At 41.9% G+C, this 24,090-nt stretch overlaps 1 protein-coding gene across 1 annotated transcript; it reads left to right on the top strand.

Moving 5' to 3' along the window:
- Positions 1 to 341: 341 nt before the first annotated feature.
- On the top strand, positions 342 to 23,889 carry LOC103375073 (probable palmitoyltransferase ZDHHC14). The gene is made up of 9 exons (XM_008305266.1): positions 342 to 350; positions 1,090 to 1,147; positions 4,188 to 4,340; positions 8,214 to 8,351; positions 9,265 to 9,319; positions 11,026 to 11,128; positions 12,136 to 12,245; positions 14,245 to 14,350; positions 22,684 to 23,889. The coding sequence occupies exons 1-9, from the start codon at positions 342 to 344 to the stop codon at positions 23,146 to 23,148; spliced, it is 1,197 nt and encodes a 398-aa protein (XP_008303488.1). The 3' UTR covers positions 23,149 to 23,889.
- The last annotated feature ends 201 nt before the right edge of the window (positions 23,890 to 24,090 follow it).

Genomic DNA, 24,090 nt, shown 5'->3' with positions numbered 1-24,090 from the left:
AACCCGGAGAGAACCCACGCTGCACGGGGAGAACATGCAAACTCCATGCAGAAAGATCCCAGGTGTCCTCACCGGGACGCAAACCGGCGACCTTCTTGCTGCGAGGCAACGGTGCTAACCACCGCTCCACCTTGCAGCCCTATATGAGAAGATGATATAGTTTCATTTTTGTTCATCCCTAAATGTACTGATTCAACTCTACAACAAACTTTAAAACCAGAGTTTGATGAGCTGTTGAACTGATCCTACCTTGTCATGTTTTTGTCCCCCAGAGAGTGAACAATAACATCATTTTTTACTGATTTTAAATGTCATAGTATTGCTTTTTTATTGTTGCCCGCATGGAGAAGGTCAGAAACTGACTGTTATAAACTTGTACTATACATTGTCAGTGTATTAGATTGAATTATATGGTATAATGTTGTTTCTTTTTCTACAATTTTAGAAGAGTTTGAGCCTACAGTAAGAAAAGCATTCTATACATTTAAAATAAAAATCCTGGGCGCCCTTACAGCTCACCTAGTTGAGCGGGCGACCAGTAAACAGGGGCTATATTTCCCTGACACAGTGGTCGTGGGTTCGAATCCCGCTCACGTCCCTTTACTGCAGGTCTCTCCCTATTCCTTTCCCCTCTTTCCAGTCTCTCGACTGCTCTAAATAAAGTCAAAAGCCCCCCCCAAAAAAATATGTATCTACATAAATTATTAAAATCCGTTCTGAAGACTGATGTAAGGGTTGTTGTACTGTTGGTCTGCAAGTCACCGAGACTGTATGAGTGGTGCCACATGTCTGCTGCCACAACTGATTGTGTTGCCTTATTTTGTATTCATAGTATGTCGGCGGTATGCAATGAATGGGAAAACCCATTATTGGCTTGGAAATCTTCATGCATTATTTCATGCTCGTTACTCCTGTTGCTGGTCTCGTAGCCATAGAAACCTAAGTTGGATCATGTTAGTGTGTCGTATTAACTGTTCATTAACAAGTGAGGCCGACGCACACAAAACTGTGTTTATCCCCCTGGACCCCTCAAAGCAACTCGTGGGCGTTGTTCTCTCATGTCACTCATTTTACTCTTTATGTGCTCAGTTTTCTCTGAAGTATAAAGTCCTGCACCTCTTTGGAAATAGTACGACCATCATCAGAAGTAAGGAGAGCTCCAAAATGGGTTTTGTGCAGAACAGCAAAGTTAGAATGATTATAATCATACAAAAATATAGATATTTATATTTAAACTATGGAATCAACATGTGCAAGCTTTCTCCAAGTGCCCACAGTTGTTACTAACAGTTGAAAAACATGGTGGCTCTGCACACTATGGATGCATTTTTACATTATTTCCATGCTTGTCTCTGCTTGGTGTCAACACAGTCTGCAGTTCAGCCAAAAAGGACTCAAACTTTTGTTGTGTGACTGTTGGTCATTGCTTCTCAGTTTTAGGGTTGTTTTTTTTTTTTGCAAAATCTAATTACTGCAGATGTTTGTTTTTTGGTTTTTCTTCAGAAATGAGACATTCAGAATGATGAAATGTCCTGATTTCCAGCTCAGATATGTTTGTTTTGTTCTCACCAAAACCGAAAGTTCAAGGACTGTTGAAGAAGTGAAATTCTTCTTGTTTCAGTTTCTGGCTATGATAAATAGTGACATTTAGGAATAACATGCGTTTCAAACCTGCTGGCAGGTTTTTGGGGTTCAGGGTGTTAATTACCTGATATGATTATTGAGAGCTACTGTTGAGTTTTATCTCCTCCGTCAGCATCTTTTAATTACTCTGTTTGATATGACATAAATATGCCAATATGCATCTTTCTCTACCTCCCAATGTCGCTTAGAGATCTCAGAACACACAGGTTCCTCTGATGCTTCACAAGTTGGTTGTCATAGCGCTTTATTTTACCTGACAGGAGCTAATATTACTGTAGATTTTACTGCGCAATGAGCACCGTAACAATGGAGCGTCTCCTGGAGATTTTAACACGGCGGAACCTGAATTGTGCTCCCAATTGTTCTGGCGCTCCCTCTCGTTTCTGCCTCCATCAATGCGCTGTGCTGCGAGGGCAGAGGGACAGAAGGAGTACGAAGAGAGTGGAGCGCTCTGTAGGCATTGATCACAATAGAGACGAATTCAATAGAAAAAAAAAGAACTCACAGGCTGCGTTTCCTCTGCTCTGCTTTAGAAATGTCAAACACCCACACAAACCTCTCAGTCCCCACAAACCCCCCACCACCACTAACACACATACATACCACTCTGTTAGCAATGCTTCAGGCCTCTGTGTAAATGATCTCAAAATGATCTTCCTACACACACTATCTTCTACTCCCAGCATGCGTGAGAGTGCTCAAAGCAAGCACCGCAATAATAGGATACAGGCTTTACCTTTTATGGCTTGAAAATCACTATCATTGCTCCCATCATTACCGTTTAGCCCGTCATCACTGCTGTCTTACTCCACCAAAAGCCACTCAGTGCAATTTGCCACCATTTCTACTTCTTCTTCTTCTTTTCATCCCAGTCTGAGGATTGCGGTGTTAAGTGCATGTTGAGTTCCAGACTTGTGTTGTTCAGTGAACTCGGTTGCAGTTTTAAGTCACCGTAACAGCTGATTTCATTTTATGCAGAAAAAGACACGACTTGATGGTTTTAGCGTGTTCTGTCAGCCACGCAAAAGATTGGTTCTGGTTGTCAAGTTTGACCCGCAGAGGCTGTATAGCTCGCACAAAGGAGCTAAAATGGTGGAGCTAATTAAAATTAATGAGCTGTGTGGGTTGTCCGTGTTCTAACCTTTTTAAGCTTCTCCTATCATGACATGTACCTTTTTACCAGAGCTTAAGATAGCAGCAGATCAGTGAAGATTTTTATTTAATCATAGCCTCGTTGAGGTGCATCCATCTCGAGACAAATTAAACCAGACAACCCGAACACATTGCTTCTAGACAGTAAAATCGAGTGGATAATACTGACTCATCCTACACACACAAAGACGTGTATTATCTGCGCCTTTTGTGGCGTCTCAGGTGGCTGATTTTACTATTTCCATTTTCAAAAGGTTTTGAAAGCAGCGTGATATTTATCCCAGTGCACTGCCGGTGTAGATCTGCCAGCCATTAGTAAAATCTATACCCTTCACACAATTATTAACTGCTCTTTGTTGTTGGAGCTGCGTTAGTCGTCCAATATGTAAAGTAGAGGTTATTATCGGAGTAGTGCTGCACCAGTAAAGAGAAAAAAACATTTGATAGGGTGTAAAATAAAAAGTTTATAGTCTAAATCAGTGGTTCTCAAACAGTTTGAGCCACAACCCTCAAGATAAGTTTGTGTTTGTGATCCCCCAATTTGAATTTTTAATGTGGCATGAGTAATAACTTTGTTGTTTATGCATTAATGCGTTAAAAATGAATGTGTTAACTCCACAGATTAATCTCTTTACATCAACATGTTGATTTTCTTTTCAATTAATGAATGAATTGAGTTTATTTGAAAGGGGAAAAAAATACAAAAACAAAAAATCATTTTAAAAAGAACAAAAAATAATAATAATGTCGCATAATCAAATCATAATATTAACAAGTTCGAAAAAGGAGTGGGAAGAAGTATACACTTTTAATTTTGACAGCCGTAATACAAATTTATTTGATGAATGTGGGCTTTATTTATTTTTATACAATGATCTGACGACCCCCTGAAATTATCTTGGGACCACCATGGGGTCCCGACCCCCAGTTTGAAAACCACTGCTGTAAATGTTAGTGTTGTTTTGTTAAAAAAAAAATTTTTTATTGTGTTTTGAAATATTTTTGCCATGTAGTACTGAATTTATTTAGTATTTAAATTTCTTTCTAATCTTGCTTTGTCAGTTTTCTCCTGTTGTAGCTAATTACCTCTTAGATTACTGTAGTTTCCTTGTGTTCTTTCAACACAATACTACCACTAAAGCCACAATTCGTAACGTAGGCTCCTTGTTTTTTTTTTAAATCTGCATTTTACTCTCAGTCTCCACATCCCACACACAGGTTTCCCGAATAAATAGTATTTTTATGCCACTGAAATATTCATACCACATGTACACCAATATCACCACATGAACACGGTAACGGCGCGTGTGGGAGCTCTGCATTAATAATGTGTTAACAGTTTATCCACTGGAATTCTCACTTGTTTTGTTTTCCCCTCTCTCTCTCCACAGATGTAGCTAACGGCGGTACCGGCTACCGGCCTCCTCCCAGGACCAAGGAGGTGGTCATCAACGGCCAGACAGTCAAACTGAAGTATTGCTTCACGTGCAAGATCTTCAGACCACCACGTGCCTCCCATTGCAGCCTTTGTGACAACTGTGTGGGTGAGTTATGACGACGGTCTCCGGTTGTTGGGAGTTTTTTTTTTACGTTTACATGATCTTGAGACGTAGGTGTCAGCAGTTTTTGGCTCATGTGTTTTAATAAAAGGCCAGAGTAAGCTCGGTAAAGATCTATAAAGCTTAATCTGATGATAGGCAAGCAGCAGTATGGCTAGTATTTAGGCCTTTTTAAAAATAGCACATTTCCTGTGATAAAATGCTGCCAGAGTTCACCTACCTTCCCCCAACCTCTCTCTCTCTCTCACACACACACACTATTCACAGAAATCAGACAAATCATGCTCATACTGATTCTACAAAGACTGTATATTAGAACACAAGCCAAGGTAAATGTTGCTTTTTGCGATGCAGACCTACAAGGAATAAACAGTACACACCGCTGTATGCCTGGAGGAATCAACATCCAAACACAGCCGGGATGGAATAGTTACAGTGAGAACAATAGAAAGAGGGGGGAAAAAAGAGCAGCATAATGGTTGAGTTTTGCTGCTCTTCACAGCCACATGCTCAGTCTCTGGGGACAAAGTGAAGAGCACAGCAAGGCAATTACTAAAAGATGGAGACAGAGATTCAGAGACCCGGTACGTCTGCATCTTCCTCATCAGGGTTTTTTGTGCTCGTCATTCTTCAGAGACAGCTCTGCCTTTGAATGTCTATTTTCCTGTCAGAAGCGGAGCTGACTGAAAACCTGGGAGACAAAGATGAGGAAGTTGTAAACACAGGGAAAAAAAAAAAAAAAAGATGAGGAGGTGGTAATCAGATGCAGCAGATGCACGCTGGCAGGAAGGAAGACAGACTGGGAGCCGAACACAAAGATGGATGGGCAGTCATTCTGGCAAACAGGCTATGTGTGTCGTTACACAGAGGTGGGTTTTGTGCACATTTCAAGTGCACGATCAAACTATGAAATGAGACTAATGAGGCTCGCTCTTTGAAGTTGTGTTGCTATGTTGCTCTGAAAACACAAGATGAGATAAATGTTATTTATTTAAAGCAGAACAATGGCGGCAGATGCTTTTTTCCAAATCAAACATTGACACAGAGCGGCGTCATTTTTGAAAGTATAGATCCTCGATTAGAAGGTTTAAACACAATGTTTTGATCACAGTTGGGAGATGTGAACCGCAGATGGGAGGGGAAGTTAAAAAAGGAGAAAGTGACGCATAGTTGGACTGTCCGGATGGCAGGTGGGTGGGAGGGATGAACTCTGCTGATGAATGTCCGTCGTAACTGGTGTCTCTTTCATGAGAATACTTTCCAGCCTACTCTCAAAGCGTTTCGTCTCCACCCAGCATTGAGATAATCTGCAGGAATACTGCTGCAGGGAAATAGACCAAGACGAAAAGAACTTACATTTTATTTTCTGGACTTTTTGAACCATGGCCTCTACCTCTAAAATGATCAGCATTAGCAGCAAACTGGATTGGCATTTGCTCTTAAACTGAAAACGGGCATCACGGTGGCGATGAAAAAAAAATTCACGAGTGTTCCCCCTGACTCTTGACTTCACTGCCTCTCTCTCTCTCTCTGTGCCTCTGGTGCTGTAAAAGCCAGGGGGATAACAAGCTCTTAAATAAGTTAGGAGACAGAATGGATCGGCCCTCCCTGGTGGATGTAGAGGATAGGAACATGGTGGAGTCACTTCCTTTTTAAGAGGGTTATCCCTTGGGGAGTGATAGAAGAAGCTTATAAGAGCACAGAATTATGATACACACACACACACACACATCAGTTCCCTTGAAGTCACGCTCTGTTATTTCCTTCACACTGTACACAGCAGCATAAGAAGATCTGACTGTTTGTGTTTAGATTCTAACTGTAAGTGTTACAAATACTGATTTCAGGGGTTTATTTTAGGAGTGATTATGGGGCTGTGTGCTGTTAGAGGACATTAGATAAAGCTTCAATGATTCCCTTGGGGAAATTGCATTGCTATGTAAAAAAAAAAACACATCAAAAGAATATTGACACCTAAGTAAGAATATATTAGCTCATTATTAAACTTTAAGAGCTGTGTTTTAAGCTTTTAGTTTTGAATTACAATCATCATAAGAAGGATAGTGCCACTGAGCTGCCAAAACCTTTTATTGGCTGCTGTTTCAAACTCCTTTAACTCCTCGTGATCCATGAAGTGTACGATTGATCTAAAAAGTTGAAACTAGGGATGCACGATATATCGGCCGATATTAATGTTTTTTCGATATATTGGTATCGGTCCAGTAAACAAATGTAGCCAATGATGGTCTAACATTAGTGTCTTCGTCTCTACATTTGATATTGCTGCTATTTCACAGATGTTTTTACTTAAATGCTCCTAAATATGTTTAAATATGTTTTATTATTGTTCTGTAATAAAGAAGACTGTGTTCTAATTTGGGCTTCTTCTGAATAGTTTCTCAGTGTTTACCCATTTATCAGTGTGAACAAAAATTGAATATCGACATCGATAATATTGGTTATCGGCGATATCAGAAATCTTAATATCGGTATCGGCCAGAAATTTTAATATCGTGCATCACTAGTTAAAACCAGACTCGTGTCGTTTGGAGGGACTTTACTCTTTTTTTCGAGTTTCATAATAAAATACATCCCTGCATTGACGTTTTCATTGATGTCTAAAGACAAAGCGGGCATGAATCTAAAGTCTTTTCTGCTGTTTTGGTGTCGTTGATTATCTAATATTAATGACCTCCGGCACACTTTTGCGATAATCAGATTTGACTCCCCCCTCCGTCTGACTAAAGGCTCCGTTTCCCCGACACATTTCAACCAGGCATTGACTAATGGAGACAAAAGCAGGTCATTTCCCCTCACTAAACAAATAATGGCTCTGATTAATTAGTTAAGTAGCTACCACTGTGCACAGCTAGTAGTTCACACTCAGATAGGACGACAGAGTTGAGGCTGATTAAATCCTAACAATAAGTCCTCCATTCTCAGAGCAATCAGGCAAATGATAAGTGTGCTGGAGCTGTTTGCAGTTCCTCTGAATCAAATACCACAGACTAATTTTAATTGGAAAGCATAGCACATTATGTTTTTTCAAAGATCTGAACACTTCAAACTGAATACATGGGAGTATTTACTTATTTTTAGGCATTTTATTCATTTAAACAACACAGATTTGGATGAAAAAGCCTCCTCTGTGCTGCACAATAACACCAAGGTGACTATCAGACTCGTGTCAGTTTTAACATACTGGAAAGCCTCAGTCTCTCTCATCTGTATGATCTTTACGGCGTATTGACAACACTTTTAACTTCTCTGCCTCTCTTTGTCTTCAAACACTCTTTGATTGAGGTCTTAATGGCGTCACTTTTATCTGTTGACCCAGCAAAGTGCTTCTTTCACCCTCTCAACCTCAAACGGTCCCACAGTGGCACGGGGCGATTTTCAGCCTTACACAGTCATGTCGGCAGGCCTCGAACTTTTATTAGCTAGTTTATATAAATAGCCAGCTCGTGCTATGTGAAAAATGTGTATATTATTATGCCAAGACCCAGAGGGACGTTTCCCCTTTCCCCTAATTTCCCACAGTTCTAGATTTGTGCACTGATGTAACCTAGTTGTTTTTAAACATCATGCAGTTGTCTTAATCCAGAATTAAGAAAGCACGGTTTACACAACTAGGCTTCTGCTGGGGAAGCATGATTTCTCAACCACTGTTGCTTAACCTGATATCTTTTTTATTTATTTATTTTTTTAAACAAACACATGACAAAGACTTCATATTTAATCAGGGGATGCATCACTGTGGCAGCAATGCGATGGCATAAAAGACTTGTAGGCGTTTGTCCTTGTGTCCAGAATAAACTCTTTTACTCTCCCTCCGTCTGTCTGCGTCTGTCCATGCAGAGCGTTTTGACCACCACTGTCCCTGGGTGGGGAACTGCGTGGGAAGGAGGAACTACCGTTTCTTCTACATGTTCATCCTCTCCCTCTCCTTCCTCACCATCTTCATCTTCGCCTTCGCCATCACGCACATCATTTTACGTAAGTAGCTGAAGAGAAGGAGAAAAAAAAAAAAAGAAAAGGACATGTGCTCTCAGGCATGGCACAGACTTACACTCCTCCTGACTGTGTTCTTGGTGTGTTTCGAGCCAGCAGGTTGCAAGTGGGCGTCGTGAAATGCTGCAGCGTTCTGGCTTGTTACCATCTTTCCAGCTGGGAGCAGGCAGCGGACTGTTGGGCTCCCCATTAGTGTGTGTGTGTGTGTGTGTGTGTTTAAATGACAAGTCAGCGGATCAATGCTGCACAGGGGACAGAAATATGGGTCAAGATTAGCTTGTAGTGATGATTAATACTCTTTTAGCTGTTCTCTTTCCTTTGATTGTAGCCATGCTGTGTTGAGTCCAAGTGCTGTCAGGTTTGACAAAAAGGCATCATAGGAGTTTTAATTCCGTGATTTTTATTATTATCTTTTGTCCCACCGGGCGTCAGAGCATATTAGAGACACCACAGTACAGTAGTGATAAAACCTGCTCGACAATGCCCAAGATCAGAGGTAATTACAGCGCTTCTCAACATTTATTTTGTAAACAGCAGTTTAAAATTGACACGTCTTTCTAATAAGCGAATAAGTAGCCACTCCGTCTGGCTAATGGGAGCTATAGAGATGTCTCCTACTGCCGCATACAGCGGGCCAGCCTGTGTTTGTGGTCTTCTGGCTGTGTCCTCTTACTCTCCACACTTGGAAGTTAAATTCCAATTTAAGTGGGCACACTCAAGCCTATCTCAGTTCATCTCAAACTTCACCCAAGTGTCTGCAGCAGGTAGCGGCCAGCACTACATATCTGATACAAGTTCCCCATTAGGCGGGTGGTGTTTAATGCTGATTTTATACGAGATATGTAAGAGTAAACACAACTGCACTGTGGTCTAATGGAAACTCTGTCTGTGTCTCCAGTCGCAGTGTCCCATCGAAGCGGGTTCCTCAACGCGCTCAAAGACAGCCCTGCCAGATATCCTTTTGCATTTACTTGCATTTTATGTTATTAGTGTGTTTATAAGAGTGTTTTTGCCGTACTCTTGTCATCCCATATTTTTTTTTTACCACTGTATTCCTTTTACCTTGACTAACTTGAGTGAGAACCAACAGTTTGATTCAGTAGGTTCAACTTATTTTGCATGTTTCATTTCGATCCTTTGCCGCTGCCTTTTTTCTGCAGAGTCATACTAGTTGCATGACTTGTGTGTGTCCGAATAATCCCGTTCCGTTGGGATAACGCAGCACGCAAGAAGGCAGGTCGCGCTCTGTCTCCGTCGATTGATTTAGCCGCTCTTTAATTTCATCTGGCTTTAACTTGCCCCTCTCCCTCTACAGAGATGCTGCGTGAGGGAGATTTGATACGAGCGCGAGCGTGTTGATGCGATAGATAGCAGACGTGTGCCGGACGTCTTAAGCTGTAGATGTTACAAATACACTGTAAGTCGACTTAATGTCTTCACACAACACCAGAGATATTTACCGTGGCAAGTCCAAGTAAGTAAAATGTTTTATTTTGACACTGGAGCAGAGTTTAGTTTCACACCATTTGACCTTGGCTTTTAACTGTAAATCGTTGCCATCATAATTTAAGTTTAATGTTGCCTCTGCTGCAGGCTTTTGCACATAAGGTTCGGTAGGAAGAAAACTGAACCTGAATTTTATTCCACCTTTAAATCAAAGATGGTAATAAAGCACCTCATGACTCTTTATGGCAACGTAGAAAGAAGGGCTTCGAATTATTTGGGATTCTTCTCTCACTTAACCAGATTCTCCTAAGTGAATGTCAATTAGTTGATAAACTCAAAATGATACCCAATGCAATTCATAATCCACAAATCAAGCTCGGAGCATAGGGTTGTGACACTGACTCTCTCTCTCTTTCTGCCCTTCTCTCTATGGCTGAGTGAGATAACTCTCCGGCAGAGAAATGTGTGCCAAGCCAAGCTGATAACGTCCTGTGTCCTACAGGGCTTTAATAAAGGGGAATTGCAGTCGATACTATCGTAGCAGTCCTTTTGTACTAGAAGAATGATGACATGTTTTGTCCTTGCTACGGAGGAAGAGATTGGGAAGAGAGAGAAAGAAGAAGATTAAAAGAGAGAAAATGGGAGAGTGAGGGTATTTTGTTGATCTTTCTGGTACAGTACAGACTGCCTTGTGGTCTTTGAGGATGTAATATTTACTGACCCACCAAGTATTTTTTTTTTTTTTTTCCTCAGTACGCCCTCAGGCTCTTACTTGTTGTACTAAGCCGTGGATTTGTAGCGTCTGGATATGTGTATGTCAATTTATGAATAAGATGCTCCTTTAGAAACCGTATTCTAAGATGTAGTCCATGCGGTATGGGTTACTGTGGTTCATTTTTGTAATGGCAGAAGGATTCATCTTGAACAGTGTCTGTGCTTTGTGCTTTATGTGGAGCAGAGAAAATGAGCAGTGTTCTGCAGTCCCAGCCAAATGAACTGGTAACTAGGAAGTATTGGCAAGAGGAGGACAGCCCTCAGGCTGTAGGTCAATATGCTAGCTGCTACAACTGCATTTTTTTTTGTGTCCATGCTGTCTCCATATGGGTCTGGGTTGTGTGCGTGGGCTTTCATATTATTGTCTGTTGCACTAAGTTTAAGAATAGATTAAATTAAATCAACAGCAGAGGATTGTTCCTTGACCTAATGGCGTCACCGTGCTGGAGGTGGTGGTGTGTTTCTTCTCTGTCTGGTCCATAGTGGGCCTCTCAGGCTTCCATACCTACCTGATCAGCTCCAACCAGACCACCAACGAAGACGTGAGTATGAACAGGAAGTGGAATGTACCAGGGGTGCTTTTCATTATGCTAGCGTGGCTCCTCACTTCCCCTCACTCGCATCTCTTCCTCTGCGAAAGAGGGATGCGAGAAGTAGAAGAGAAATAACAAAACAAAGGAGCTGAAGCTGCCAAATGAGAAATCCTTTGTTCCACAGCGTCAGTCATAAGCGACACCAGTTACTTATGATGTCCTGCCCCATCGTATCGCCCGTCAAATCAAAGCGACACCCACAAAAGTACGGCATTTATACACATATGATAAAAGACTTCCGCGTAGCGTACGCTTCTTCTGTTCTTCTGTGGTCTAAGTTTCCCCAGAAGCCTATTCAGGTAATTCAAAGATCCTTCATGACATCGGAACCAGGTCGCGAGAGGAGAGGAGTCACGAGGAACAATAAGACAGGATGATGAAAAGCACCCCACATGTAACGTAATCTAAAATGTACACTGCAGAATAATGAGACATCAAGGAAATCACAAGGCATCTTGTGTGTGTTATTAAAATGACTCAAAAACGTTGGAGGTTTGTTCGTGATGAAGCGTTTGAAAATAGGTTTTCTTTTAAATTTTCAGTGACCTAGAAGTAGCATTAGTGTTATCTCTGTGTTATTAATGTTAATAATTATTAATTTAGTGCATCATCTTTGTGTGTGTTTCTGTGTTATTGTACTTTCCAGCTTTTGCATTGCACAATACTAGATATCAAAGGGAAGCAGAACCTTACTCACTCTGGTCATGTGCTCGCAGCTTGAGCCCTGAATCCTTTTCACCTCCGTCAGACCGGAGAGAGAGTCATGTGTCAGCAAGGATGGTTAGCTCGGTTGGTTATAACGCCCAAGGTTGTGGATTTTATCACCGCCTTGGCCACGAGCACTTTTAGCACCACAATGCACCAACAGCAGTCTTTGCTCTGTTTATCAGCGACGCTTGAGTTATTTGTCTGTCCCACCGAAGGCGTGACTCATAACGCTGTGTGGTCTCGTTCAGATAAAAGGCTCGTGGTCTTCTAAAAGAGGGAAGGACAACTACAACCCGTACAGCCATGGCAATATATTCACCAACTGCTGCGCGGCGCTGTGTGGACCCCTGCCACCGAGGTATGACGCGTCTGTGAATGTGCACGTGTGATTTTTTTTTTTTTTTATGAGGTGATTTATGCAGTCCCAGATGCTCAGATGATGACATATGCCCTATCATCCCATGCCCTGAGTAAAACCCATTCTTTTTTTTTTTTTGGTAATAGGTCACAGCACCTGTTATTCCTTTTTTTTTCCCCCTCTCATTGTAATTTTCCATTTTGTCCAAAGGCTAAAATAGAACTGTTAGTCAAGACTGTGTTTGATGTGAAGAGCTGCTTTGAAATGAGCCTGCCTGCAGCCGTTTCTCTATACATAGCAAAGATACTGCAAGAGTGGAAAGGATTTCAGGCCTATTTTAACCAAGTCTTCAGATCAAAGTTGGCTTGATATATTAGATTTCATGCTTCTTTTTTTTTTTCTGTTTATATGATTTAGAAAAAAAAAATACAGGCCAGCTGTCACAGCAACATTCTCACGTCCATGTGACTGTAAATGTCAGTACACATCGTACATTACCTCCCAGCTTCTTTCACTTCAGCATTTTGCCCAACGTCGCTCATTCTGTGAAACTGTAGCTGCCGATTCCTCCGACTTAAGCTGCTCTTTCTTTTTCTTCTATCACGGTTAGAACAGAGTGCCCACAGAACAGAGATACCCACTCTCTGCTGTTATCTTTAAAGGCCACTTTACCCACTTTGAAGACACTCAAAGTGACATTGTCAGGATGTCACAAATATCTTTAACCCTTCTGGAGCCTTTAACGCCGCCTTTTTGCTTTTAATTCATCGAACCGTGAAGCACAAATAGATGGTGCAAGAAACCTACAATCTCCAGTTTACCAAATGCCTCCCTAAACATAGATGCACACAAACACATGCAAAGTATAAGAAGGGCTGTGATGGAGGCTTTTAGGAATATTCTACGGGTGTTATCTGGCTGCTCTGTGCTCTGGCCATCACAAACCATAAATCTCCAATAATGACTCCAGTGGGTGGCAAAGGAGAGTCCTCAATGCACAGGTGGCTGCCATCTGGGCATGTGAGTGTGTTTGTGTGGCCACAGGCATCACACAGCTGGCTCCACCACTAAGAAAGGAATGTTTCACCTCACCCTCGGACTCGGCAAGGCAACGCTTGCCTCTCACACGAGCACACTCAGACGCAAAGCCTTTTATGTTTAATTCCCTGCTAAGACCTTGACTCACATTTTAAAATGCATCAAGCTACATGTTTTCATGCCCGTTTGCTCCTAAACGCATTTGCAGACTTTTGTTGCCAGAACCACAGGCTGCTGCAGTAGATTTGCAGAGCTTATTTCTGTGATTCTAGCAAACCGCTTTTTTTTTTTTTTAACTGATTCCAACCCAGTCCAAATACTAAATGATTACCTCACTTTAACACCACAAATGTAGAGACTTCTCTGTGTTATCAACCTCTGTCTGGCTAATAAATAGCCACTATTACTGTATGTAGACCGTGACCACACACATGTGCATACGCATACCAAAGGTCAGCAGGTTGTTGTCTAACCGGCTGCGTCAGAGTTCTGCAGCGTTAACGTCGGGACAGAAACAATGATTCACTCCACTGCTCCACTGCAGGACCACTGTGATTTATTACCAAGTTGCGATTTTATGTGTTTGTGCGAATGTCTGTGTGAGGGGGAAAAAATGAGCGTCTGCACTCACTCGATCTTCCTCATGGTCAAGACTTGAGTAATGAAGTTTGTATACAACTTACTTCTTCGCCCAGCTAGTTTCACTATTTACAATTGGCACACAAGCTTATTTGCACGATTGTAATCCTTTCCATCTCCAGTAACATTGACTTGGATCTAAGTATGTTGCATTTCATTTCTACATCTTTACCTTTAAAGCCTTTCGTAGCTGCAAAGAATGTGTTTGATGGTGTTATTCTGTGTTTTTCATTCTCTTCTATGTGTTTGGTTGTTGGTGACAGTATTCGCTGAATCTTCACAAACAATGTCTTTGTCTAATCTTTGCTTTTTCTCTCGTTAGTCTCATTGACAGACGAGGCTTTATCCAATCAGACGCACCGCAGTTGGCACCGCCGACCAATGGCATCACTATGTATGGCGCCACCCAGTCTCAGCAAAGCCACATGGTGAGACACTGTCCGATTGTCTGTCCTGTTCCTTCAGGATGACTTTATAGAAGTAAAAATGCAGACTTAAGATGCTGCAGTTGGTCTGCAGTCGTCCTCACGTTTATTCATACCCTCCCATTAACGGAGGGGGAAAAAACAGCTGTCACTGAAATATGCTGAAATTGACAAAAGTAATAATAAATAAAAATGTAATGAAAATCAAGACATTGCTTTTGAATTGTAGTTCAACAGAAAACCAAAAAAAACAAGCATGGTGGGACCCGTAAACTAATATTTAGTTGAACAACCCTTCAAGCCAATCACTGCTGTCAAGGGTTTTCTGTAACTCTCAATCAGATTTTTTTGATTTTGGCCCAATGCTCATCAGTAAAGTGCTGTAATTTGTCTGGGACAGTTTTTTTTTTTTTTTTTTTTAATTTCTTTTCAACCACAATTCAAAATCAAAGTCTTATTTCGCAAAATTATAATTTAGCAAAATTTTATTTATTATTACTTTTTTCAGTTTCTAGTTATTTGAGTGACTGTTGTGGATTTAATGGAGGGTTTGAATACATTTGAGGACGACTGTAGATGTTTTTGGTGTTCAGTTTGTTTGGGATAGAATAGTTAAAGGCAGTGGATGCATTAAATACTGTGTTTTAACTGAAATACTGTATTGGGTCAGTTTAGGGCAGCACCGTTAGCAGAGAAATGTTTCTGTTCTATTTCTGATAATGTAGCTGACACATATATATATGCTACGATGCTTCCCAAAACAAACTTCTGTTCTTTAGTAAAGAAGCAAGTCAGAAATCTTTCCCTGTCATGTCAGTTACAGCAGATAGGTTTCCACACAACAGCAGAGCACAGTAAATTAAGTTTATTACTTGGCTGAAGGATTAGATGAGTGCAGTCTTTATCTAAAAGCTCACTGTGGCTTCTCCTAAAAATTGCTGGAAATAACCGTTTTGTAGATAGACTTTTATATGAATGGTCATTGCCCGTACACATTTAAACTGTTTTCCTCTAACTGCTTCGCAATGAAAGCCACCCCGTGCTTGTAATGTGAACAGCCAGATAAAGTAGGAAAACAGTGGATTACAGAGAGAAATCATTACAGAAGGTAAATAAAACTGCCTGGATTTACCGGTGCTTGACTGCAGTGGAGTGTCACACAGGCTGTACTGTAACTCCAGCTGGACCAGGCCGTGGTCAGCATGACACACAGAGACGTACCATCTCTCACAGCAGCCTGCCTCACAGAGTGAATCTCCAGCTGTTGTCCTTTGTTCGTTTAACAGAAACTTAGCTCACACAAGCTAGAGCAGATCATGCCAGTTTGAGGAGTTGAATCTACAGAGACTTGTATTATTCATCTGGCTGTTTGTGATCATAAAGGTAAACATTAGCTGCTGCTTTCAGGACTGGCCTCGATAACTCGGAGCGTAAAGGCCAGACGAGGTTGGATTATTTCACTTTTATCAATTTTTAACCCTTTTCCAGCATGTGGCACGCATTTTTTCTCGCTCTGGAGAAGTAAATCCACTCAGTGTTTTTCATTTCTCTGGATTGAAAATGATGGCATTGGTCCAGATTGCAATGAACAAGTCTTTCTTGAGATAACTGGATTTTGTTTGTGATTTTTTTCTGTTATTTTTTAAACCTTTATTTTGCCAGGTAAAAATGTTTGAGAACCAGTTCTCATTTGTAAACATGACCTGGCCAAGAGGCGCCAACAGGAACAAACTCACATGTATATTACAGACGCAAATAGACACATGAACATAACATAGAACAAAAATAAACAAGTAAGAAGCATGGGGGCACATGAATGTGAGAGAGAAAAGATGTGCATGAGGTGTAAGAAAGTCTGTGTGTATATATAAGTATGTAGGTAAAGTCCAGCGTGATCAACTACAGTCTGTTGGATTTTAAGCTTGAAGGTGGTGAGCGGAGTCAGAGCTGCAAGTTTGGGAGTGTTTTGTAAGGTGTTCCAGTCGAGTTACGGCCCAAAAAAAGTAGAAGTATTGGGGATGATGAGCTTGATGTATTCACTAGACCTAGTATGATAAGAATTATGGGCGACTTGAAGAAGAGAGGACAGGTTGGGAGGTGTCTGTAGCTAATGGGCCGGGTGGGAACTAGCATGTTAGCCCCAACAACTCAGCTGTAACTTACAACTATCCTTCCAGTGAGGCTTCTTACATGCTCACTAATACTTATTTGAAGTGTTAGGCGTCCGAAATACACATTGTTGTGTTAAGATTATAGATTAGCATATCAAAGTTAACATGAATGAGTCAGTTTTGGAGAAATCTCTGCAGAAGTTGTACTCGTAATTTGTGGATTTACAGGAATATAATCACTTCCCCTACACACGATGAAGTTTTGATGCATATTGTGTGCGGACAGGAGGGGCTTCACACAGATGGGTGTGTTGTTGCTGTGTCAGTGAGAGAACGATCAAGAGAGAGTGACTGCAACTCACTCTGAAATAACATTTTATCCATTTTAAATTGTGGAAAGAAAAAAAAAACAATAGAAAATCGATACATGGTGACCAATGTTGATTTTGTGTTGCGCCACCACAAAACAAAATCAATCTGTGGGAAACAGTGCAGTGATGTTTTCAGCGTGTCGCTCTGCGTTGCTGTGTAAATTAGGTCAACAAAGGCGAGGAGGGGACGTTAATAGGTGCTGGTGCTGAGGTGGCACCGCAGCCCGAGATGTATCATTTGCCTCTCCCTATTTTCAGTCGCTGTCAGGGTTCGCTCATCATCGAGATGGACGGTTTCTGTGCGTGTGCTTCGTCATCATGCTGACAGTCCGTGCATTGCAGTGGGAAAAAAAAAAAAGAACGAGCAAGAGTGAAATTATGTGTAACGAATTACACTCGGCATTCACACAGTCTGAGTCGGTACACCGCGGCCGGTAAACAGATACATCCTGCGACGTTAAGCTGTCTCTTTAAGTCTGGCAGAGAATAGCTTTCGTTGTGAAGAGGACGCCACACTGACCTCACTGGCCCGTTTGTTTGCTGCCTGAATTGAACCAGCCAGTCTTTTGTTGTTCAGTGAAGCTGTTTACCTCACACATTACAAACTAGATTTAAAGCCTCCTCGCACACAGCTACCAGACATCTTTCACTGGTGCCCTGCCTCACAGTCGCCCCCTTGTTCTCACCCCAACTCGACCTCATCGGGCTTGTTCTCATTGAGATGTCAGACGTGAATGTCATCTGTCTTAATGTCCTGAATGGACTGGTTGTATTGGGCCGAGCGCCACAGGAACATTCCCCTACGTTAGCACAGTCAGAAATAACTGCCATCTGTTTTCTATAGCAGTCATGATTAGAAGCTCGAGTTGTCCTGTTGTACTGGTTGCCGGCCGTTTGTCTGCTCAGTGGTACGCAATCAGCTGTGTGCTTAGTGTCCATTTGTTCAATTATGTAACACAACATACTAGTAGCACATTAGGAGTGACTATTCTCCTCTGGGTATCCTCAATAATCTCCCTAGTTGCTGGTGAAAATCACTTCATTACTGTGGAAGTCTGTGTTAAAGTCAGGCCAACAGTAATAAACCACACATCTCAGGCCTGATGATATTGTGTCATCCAGTTGGTTTTAGAGAGGGCAGTGGGTGAGTTGGAGAAATTATACAAACCACAAGAAGTAAACAGTCTCACATTACTTTTCTTCAGAGGTAGAGGGGTTATTAGGAGGAAGAGTGTGAATATACAGGAGACGTTTGTGAGAGAAATTAGATGGATTAAGAGCAGCTGAGTTATAAAACAGAAGAAAGTGTATTACACCTGATTCGTATGCTTTGTCACTTTTACTGTGGTTATACTTTGTATTTGGCCCTTTTAACCCCCCAAACTACGGAGCCCCAGATATACATCCATTCATCCATTATCTATGCACCACTTAATCCTCACTAGGGTCATGGGGGGCTGGAGTCTATCCCAGCTGACTCAGGTTGAAGGCAGGAGACACCCTGGACAGGTCACCAGTCTATCACAGGGCTACACTTAGAGACAGACAACCAAGCACACTCACATTCACACCTACGGACAATTTAGAATCACCAATTAACCTCAACATGTTTCTGGACTGTGGGAGGAAGCCGGAGAACCCGGAGAGAACCCATGATGCACGGGGAGAACATGCAAACTCCACACAGAAACATCCCGGGTGTCCGAACCAGTGACCTTCTTGCTGCGAGGCAACGATGCTAACCACCGAGCCACCTTGCGGCCCAGCCCCAGATATGACATGGTTAAAATAAAATCCCAGGGTATTGCAATGAAGGTGTGCTCGATTTGCTTACCAAGTTGTCCAGGAACAATATTTCGTGCACAAATTATACCTACTTCATGGCCACAAATTATTATTTTGCGCACACATTACACTTATTTCGTGACCACAATTGAGCTAAAACGTGGGAACAAATTATTATTTTGTGTGCAAGAAATGCTTCTTTGTGCGCACGTCATAGCTATATTGTGGCCACGATTTAATTTTATTTTGACCATGTCTGGGGCTCCGTAAAAAACAGATTTTGAAAGCAAGTTAACTTTTTTAAGAAATCACCAAATGTACACCTTTTTTTTTTTTTTTTTTTTATCACATCCTAAATTAAGTCAAACTAAAATATCCGTGTTTTGTAGAGTCACCATGTTCCCCAGTTACATGTGGGAAATCTTGTGGTGTTTCTTTGGTACCATGTTGGTTCTGTTTCTGTCGAGGTACAAAACTTGATTTTGTAGTAAAAAAAAATGAGCCCACAGTGACAGGAAAAAAAAAACTTGACAGGAACAAAGAACATCCAGAAGCTGCTGCGGTTCAGAGGGATGTGAAGGTTGTAGGAGGTCAGCCACTTATTGGAATTTGTCTGATATCAACTAAAGAACAGAAATGTCCTCATTATGAGACTGTCAGACGTGTCACTGTGTCTCAATAGTTGTTTCTTTTTGTCCTGTGGTTCTTCTCCCTGTTAAACAAAAAAGCACTAAAGCATATGAGAAAAACAGCTTATTCTAAAACCCATTAATTACCCTTCTTCATCAAGACCAGATCGTCATTATTACCATTTAGATGGATGTGAAATGAGTAATTGTGCATGGAGATCATGATTTCTCTCTTTACTCAGATCTGAGGTGTAGACTTGAGACACGCTGGCCCGAGTAAACAAGTCACATGTGCATCTTGTTGACTTGTTGTGCCCGCCGCACATCGGCCGCCTGCCATTTTTAGCACCGTGTTGGCAGATGCATTGAGACATTTGTGTTTGGGTGACGAAAGCCCTGTTGCTTTGTGATGTACTTTGTCTGTGATGCTGCCTAAACTGACGGCCTGGTTTGTAGAAGCCCCCCCGTGAGCTGTTGCTATGGTAACAGTGTGTGATATGAACTCACGCTACACCTTGATCGCAAACCCTCCATTTTGAATTTGACTTGGTAGGTGGGGGGGAATAGATACTTGACCAGCAGGGACATGTTTTACACAATCTGGATAAAGTGGGCTGAGTGTGTGACGCCCATAAGGTCTGAGTTTTTGGCGTTTTAAGAGGATGGACACAGATTTTTATTGGAACGCTACGCTTCCCATAAATGTTCTTTTGTTAACGTGTTCAAAATTAGTGTTTAAAATAAAAATTACAGGCAAAAAAAAAGTCTTTCAAACTTGCTGGCAGACTTTGTGGTTCCGAGGGTTAATTTTGCTTCTCTTTCAGTTTTGTGCAATACAAACATAGCAATCAGAAGCTTTTTATTGCCAAGTGAGCTTTCACACACAAGGAGTTTGGCGTGGTGAATGAGACTGATACACAACACTAACAAGACAGGAACACATCTAGAAATCTAGATCTAAGAAATTCTAAATACAATATATGTAAAAGAAAAGTATGCAAGTCCTACGTAAATAGAAAGTAGTGTGAAAAGAGACATAAACTTGCTTAAACCAAGTAATAAATTAGGAAACAGCATCATTACAAATACAAGTCAAACTATCTTAATGGATAGAAAATGTGTGTTTTATTGAAAAAAAGTCTGCGTTTGTATTTAATGTGGTTTAACCGTTGGTAAATATGTTAGTATCACGTTTCCTCCTTTCGGATCTTCTTCCTCCGTCTGTGCGCCCCAGAGTGCATCTTCATAAACCACCATCATGTTGCTGATAATTGTCCAGTGAGTGATGGGAGACTGACAACCCACAGCCTCACTCTCACTTTTATTACTCACTCAGTCATTCACCCAGGAGGCCCCCCGCTTTCAATTAATGATGCTGTGATTAACGACCTCCTTGTTTCTTTTTATCTACCCGACGAACCAAATGTACAAATGTACGACTTGTTTTCAGTCACCTTCTCATTTTTTTTTAGCAGGCAGGGGTGTGTTGTCAGGAATAACACAGACGGATATAATCGACCGTCTCATCTCGACACTTGTTTAAATATGAAACATAAATGGTTTGGGAAATATTTCTGTTTTTTTTTTTTTTTTAGATAAGTTTGTAATGTTATGAACATGCAAGTAGGTAGTTGGACACAAACACCCAGTAAATACAGTCGTCCTCGAGTTTATTCATCCCCTTAGATTAAAGAAAAAAATCACGATAGTCACTCAAATAACTAGAAACTGGAAAAAGTAATAATAAATAAAAATTTGCTAAATTATAATTTAGTGAAATAAGACATTGCTTTTGAATTGTGGTTGAAAAGAATAATTTAAAAAAATAATTTAGAGCACTTTGCTGATGAGCAGTGAAATCCAAACACCTGTAAACAGGTGCAGAAGTCTGATTGGGAGTTACAGAAAACACTTGTGATTGGCTCAAAGGATTGTTCAACTAAATATTAGTTTACGGGTCCCATCATGCTTTTTTGATTGTTTATTTCTGTTGAACCACATTTCAAAAGCAATGTCATGATTTTCTTAAAATTTTCTTTGTTATTGCTTTTGTCCATTTCAACTTATTTCAGTTTTTTTTCCTTCTTTAATGGGAGGGTTTGAATACATTTGAGGACGACTGTATGTTCATTAAGAGTTATTTGAGAACCAGGATGTGAACTGATTAGAACCATTGATGCATTATCAGTTGGGGTTATGTCTTCTGCTAGTTGATTAATAGACTCATTACATTCTGTGTTTCTATGATAGTTGTCATTTGTCATCCTGTGTTTTTATACTTAAGTGAGTCAAGAAGCGTCTCCAAAGTATAAAATATAAATGTAGGCTTAAATTTTTGATTAGAGAAAAGAAATCTCTTGTTGTGTCATCAGCCAACCAAAACACGGCCCGCGCTGCATCGCTTGCTGTCTGCTATCCGAGGTTAATCCATCAGCGGTCCGAGTGCACGTCGCTCCTCGTACTTCTGTGTGTCTGCTGTGGGAGATGGACGCTGCTGAGTCAGTCCGGCTTCCACTCTTTAGAAAGCACGAGTGGGCCACAAAGTACAAGGAGAATGATGAAGCGCCGTGTTTTCATTTTTTTATACCCGGTGATGACGCAGCGAGGTTCCTGTGTCATGTCTGTCCAGTAACCGTCGCTGAGTTTGGTCTTTTTAACAAGCTGGAGAGTAGCCAAGCCCATAAAGGTGATACGTCAAGAGCAGCTGATAAGAGGATTGATAATACTTGTTACCACATCTCTTTTACCGTCAGACGGAGCTCAACTGCTGTTTAAATCACGTCTGTAATCTGCTCTTTTTAGGTCAGTGAGATTGAGACAGAAAGGTGAGATGTTCGGGTCGCGTCTTTGTGCTTCCAATCTCAGTGCTTTGGGGCTGGTGGGGGATAGAAGTGGCCACTTTTCCTACTGATCTTCCATCTGTAGCTGGTCTTTAATGCACGATGACTCGGTGGTGCTGAAGGGCTAAGTGGGTTACAGCTAACCTCCCTCTAGATAACGTGTGGTTCTGGTACCTCGCCCTAACCTGTTCCACTTTCAGACATGTGACTTCCATTGTAAAGCAAGGCAGCAGAGATCAATACACCACGAAGCGGTGACTTAATAGCTTCGTGTTTTCAGCTCTGTATTGACTTCAGCTCTGTTTTTACCGGAGTGGATGCACGAGCTGGTGCCGGTTCTTTGTGTGGTGCTGCATTCTAACAAGGGTACTAACATCTTTTTTTCTGTCTCTTTCCTCCTCCCCCCCCTCACCCAATCACCTTCCCCATCCTCTGTTGTCTTCACATATTCTGGTGTTCTTTTTTTTCCCCCCTTCTCATTCTAATTTTCAATTCCCTTCAATTTCCGTCTTTCACCTCCGGCACCTGATCTCTCTGACTTTCACCTCCTCCTCCCCCCACGTTGTCCTCTATCTCCTGCTTGCTGGTGCTTTCTCTCAGTGTGACCAAGACCAGTGCATTCAGAGCACCAAATTCGTTTTGCAGGCCGCCGCCACACCTCTCCTCCAGCAGCAGAGCAGCGAGCCAGTCATCCTAACGGCCTCCCCCGAAAACGGAGGCTCTCTACCGGGCCGCACCTCCCTCACCCTGGGCGGCCCGTGCACCTCGCTCCCCCTCGGCCAGCCCACCCCTCCGACGTCCACCCCCAGCCTCAGCTGCCACGAAGCCGCCGACATGCTGCCAATCCACGGACACGGCCACAACCACAGCCACCCCCTCCAGGAGCCGGTGGCCCACCACCACTTTCTAACCCCAGAGGAAGTGCCCTCGCCGCCGGGGATGCTCCACTGCGGCAGCCCCCTGGGCCACAGCCACACCATGCAGGCGGGCTTCTACAACCCGGCCAGCCAGGACTCGCTACACGAGGACTCTGTCAGAGGATTGGTTAAGCTGAGCTCTGTCTGACGGCGGAGTGTTTACCCCGTCCCCTCCCCTCTTCACCCCCCTCATGACAACATGCATCCAACCCCAGAAACTGTCCGGTGCCACTTTTGGATCAGCTCACTCTCCCTTTCTCTTACTGGCTGTGGCTTAAAGTCAGCTGCTAGAGTCGCCGCAGAATTTAACTGAACGGAAGTAAAAATACAAAAAAACCTGTTGTCCTCAGCCGATATCTTGCCAAATCTCTCCGCAGGGACTGTGAGAGATGGTTCCTGGTGTAATGGCCTGTATGACAGCTCAGACATAGACTTGTCTTTGTTTTTTTCTTTCTTTTTTTTTTTTCGTTTTTTGTTTTTTTTACTTCAAGGGAAGCATAATCCATTAGCTCCTGGAAATTGCACAGGGGAGTGTTTTCAAAGTGGCGCATGTCTGTGAGCCATCTCAAGCAAAAAACAACTTGTGTTTTGACAGTTGATGACATTTTTGGTCAGAAGGCTGAATTTCTGTCAACGGATCACAGGTCTGACAGATTTTTTTGTAAAACTAACTTTAGCCTTTTTGCCTGTTGCTGATTGGACCATGTCTTCTGCCTTGTTTTTTCTTGGACATTCTCAGCAGTGCAATGGTTGATGTCTTCATGTTGCATATCATCCTGCTTTTTCTATGTAAAAATAAGACTGTTGTACTGTACCATGGTTATTACAACTCTTACAAATTATATTTCCTGTGGATATTAATAAAACACCAACTTTTTATAAGATTGAATTGTATTAATGTGGAAGGCGTAATGTGTGCTGATGTGAGTCACGGATTAGAAACAAGCCTGTCTGATCGATGCTGTTGAACATTTATGGATGTTCAAACAAGGTGAAGGCGTAGCGTCCCGTTCATCCTGACAGGAGTCTTGTTGAGACCTCAAGCACAAATCTTTAAAGATGTGGAGACTAAGACAAGCTCTAAGACTGT

The sequence above is a fragment of the Stegastes partitus genome, unplaced genomic scaffold (assembly GCF_000690725.1).
Source record: "Stegastes partitus isolate 25-593 unplaced genomic scaffold, Stegastes_partitus-1.0.2 Scaffold2457, whole genome shotgun sequence".
In the NCBI taxonomy this organism is placed as follows: Eukaryota; Metazoa; Chordata; class Actinopteri; family Pomacentridae; genus Stegastes; species Stegastes partitus.
This window is presented reverse-complemented; position numbering and strand designations above follow the sequence as displayed.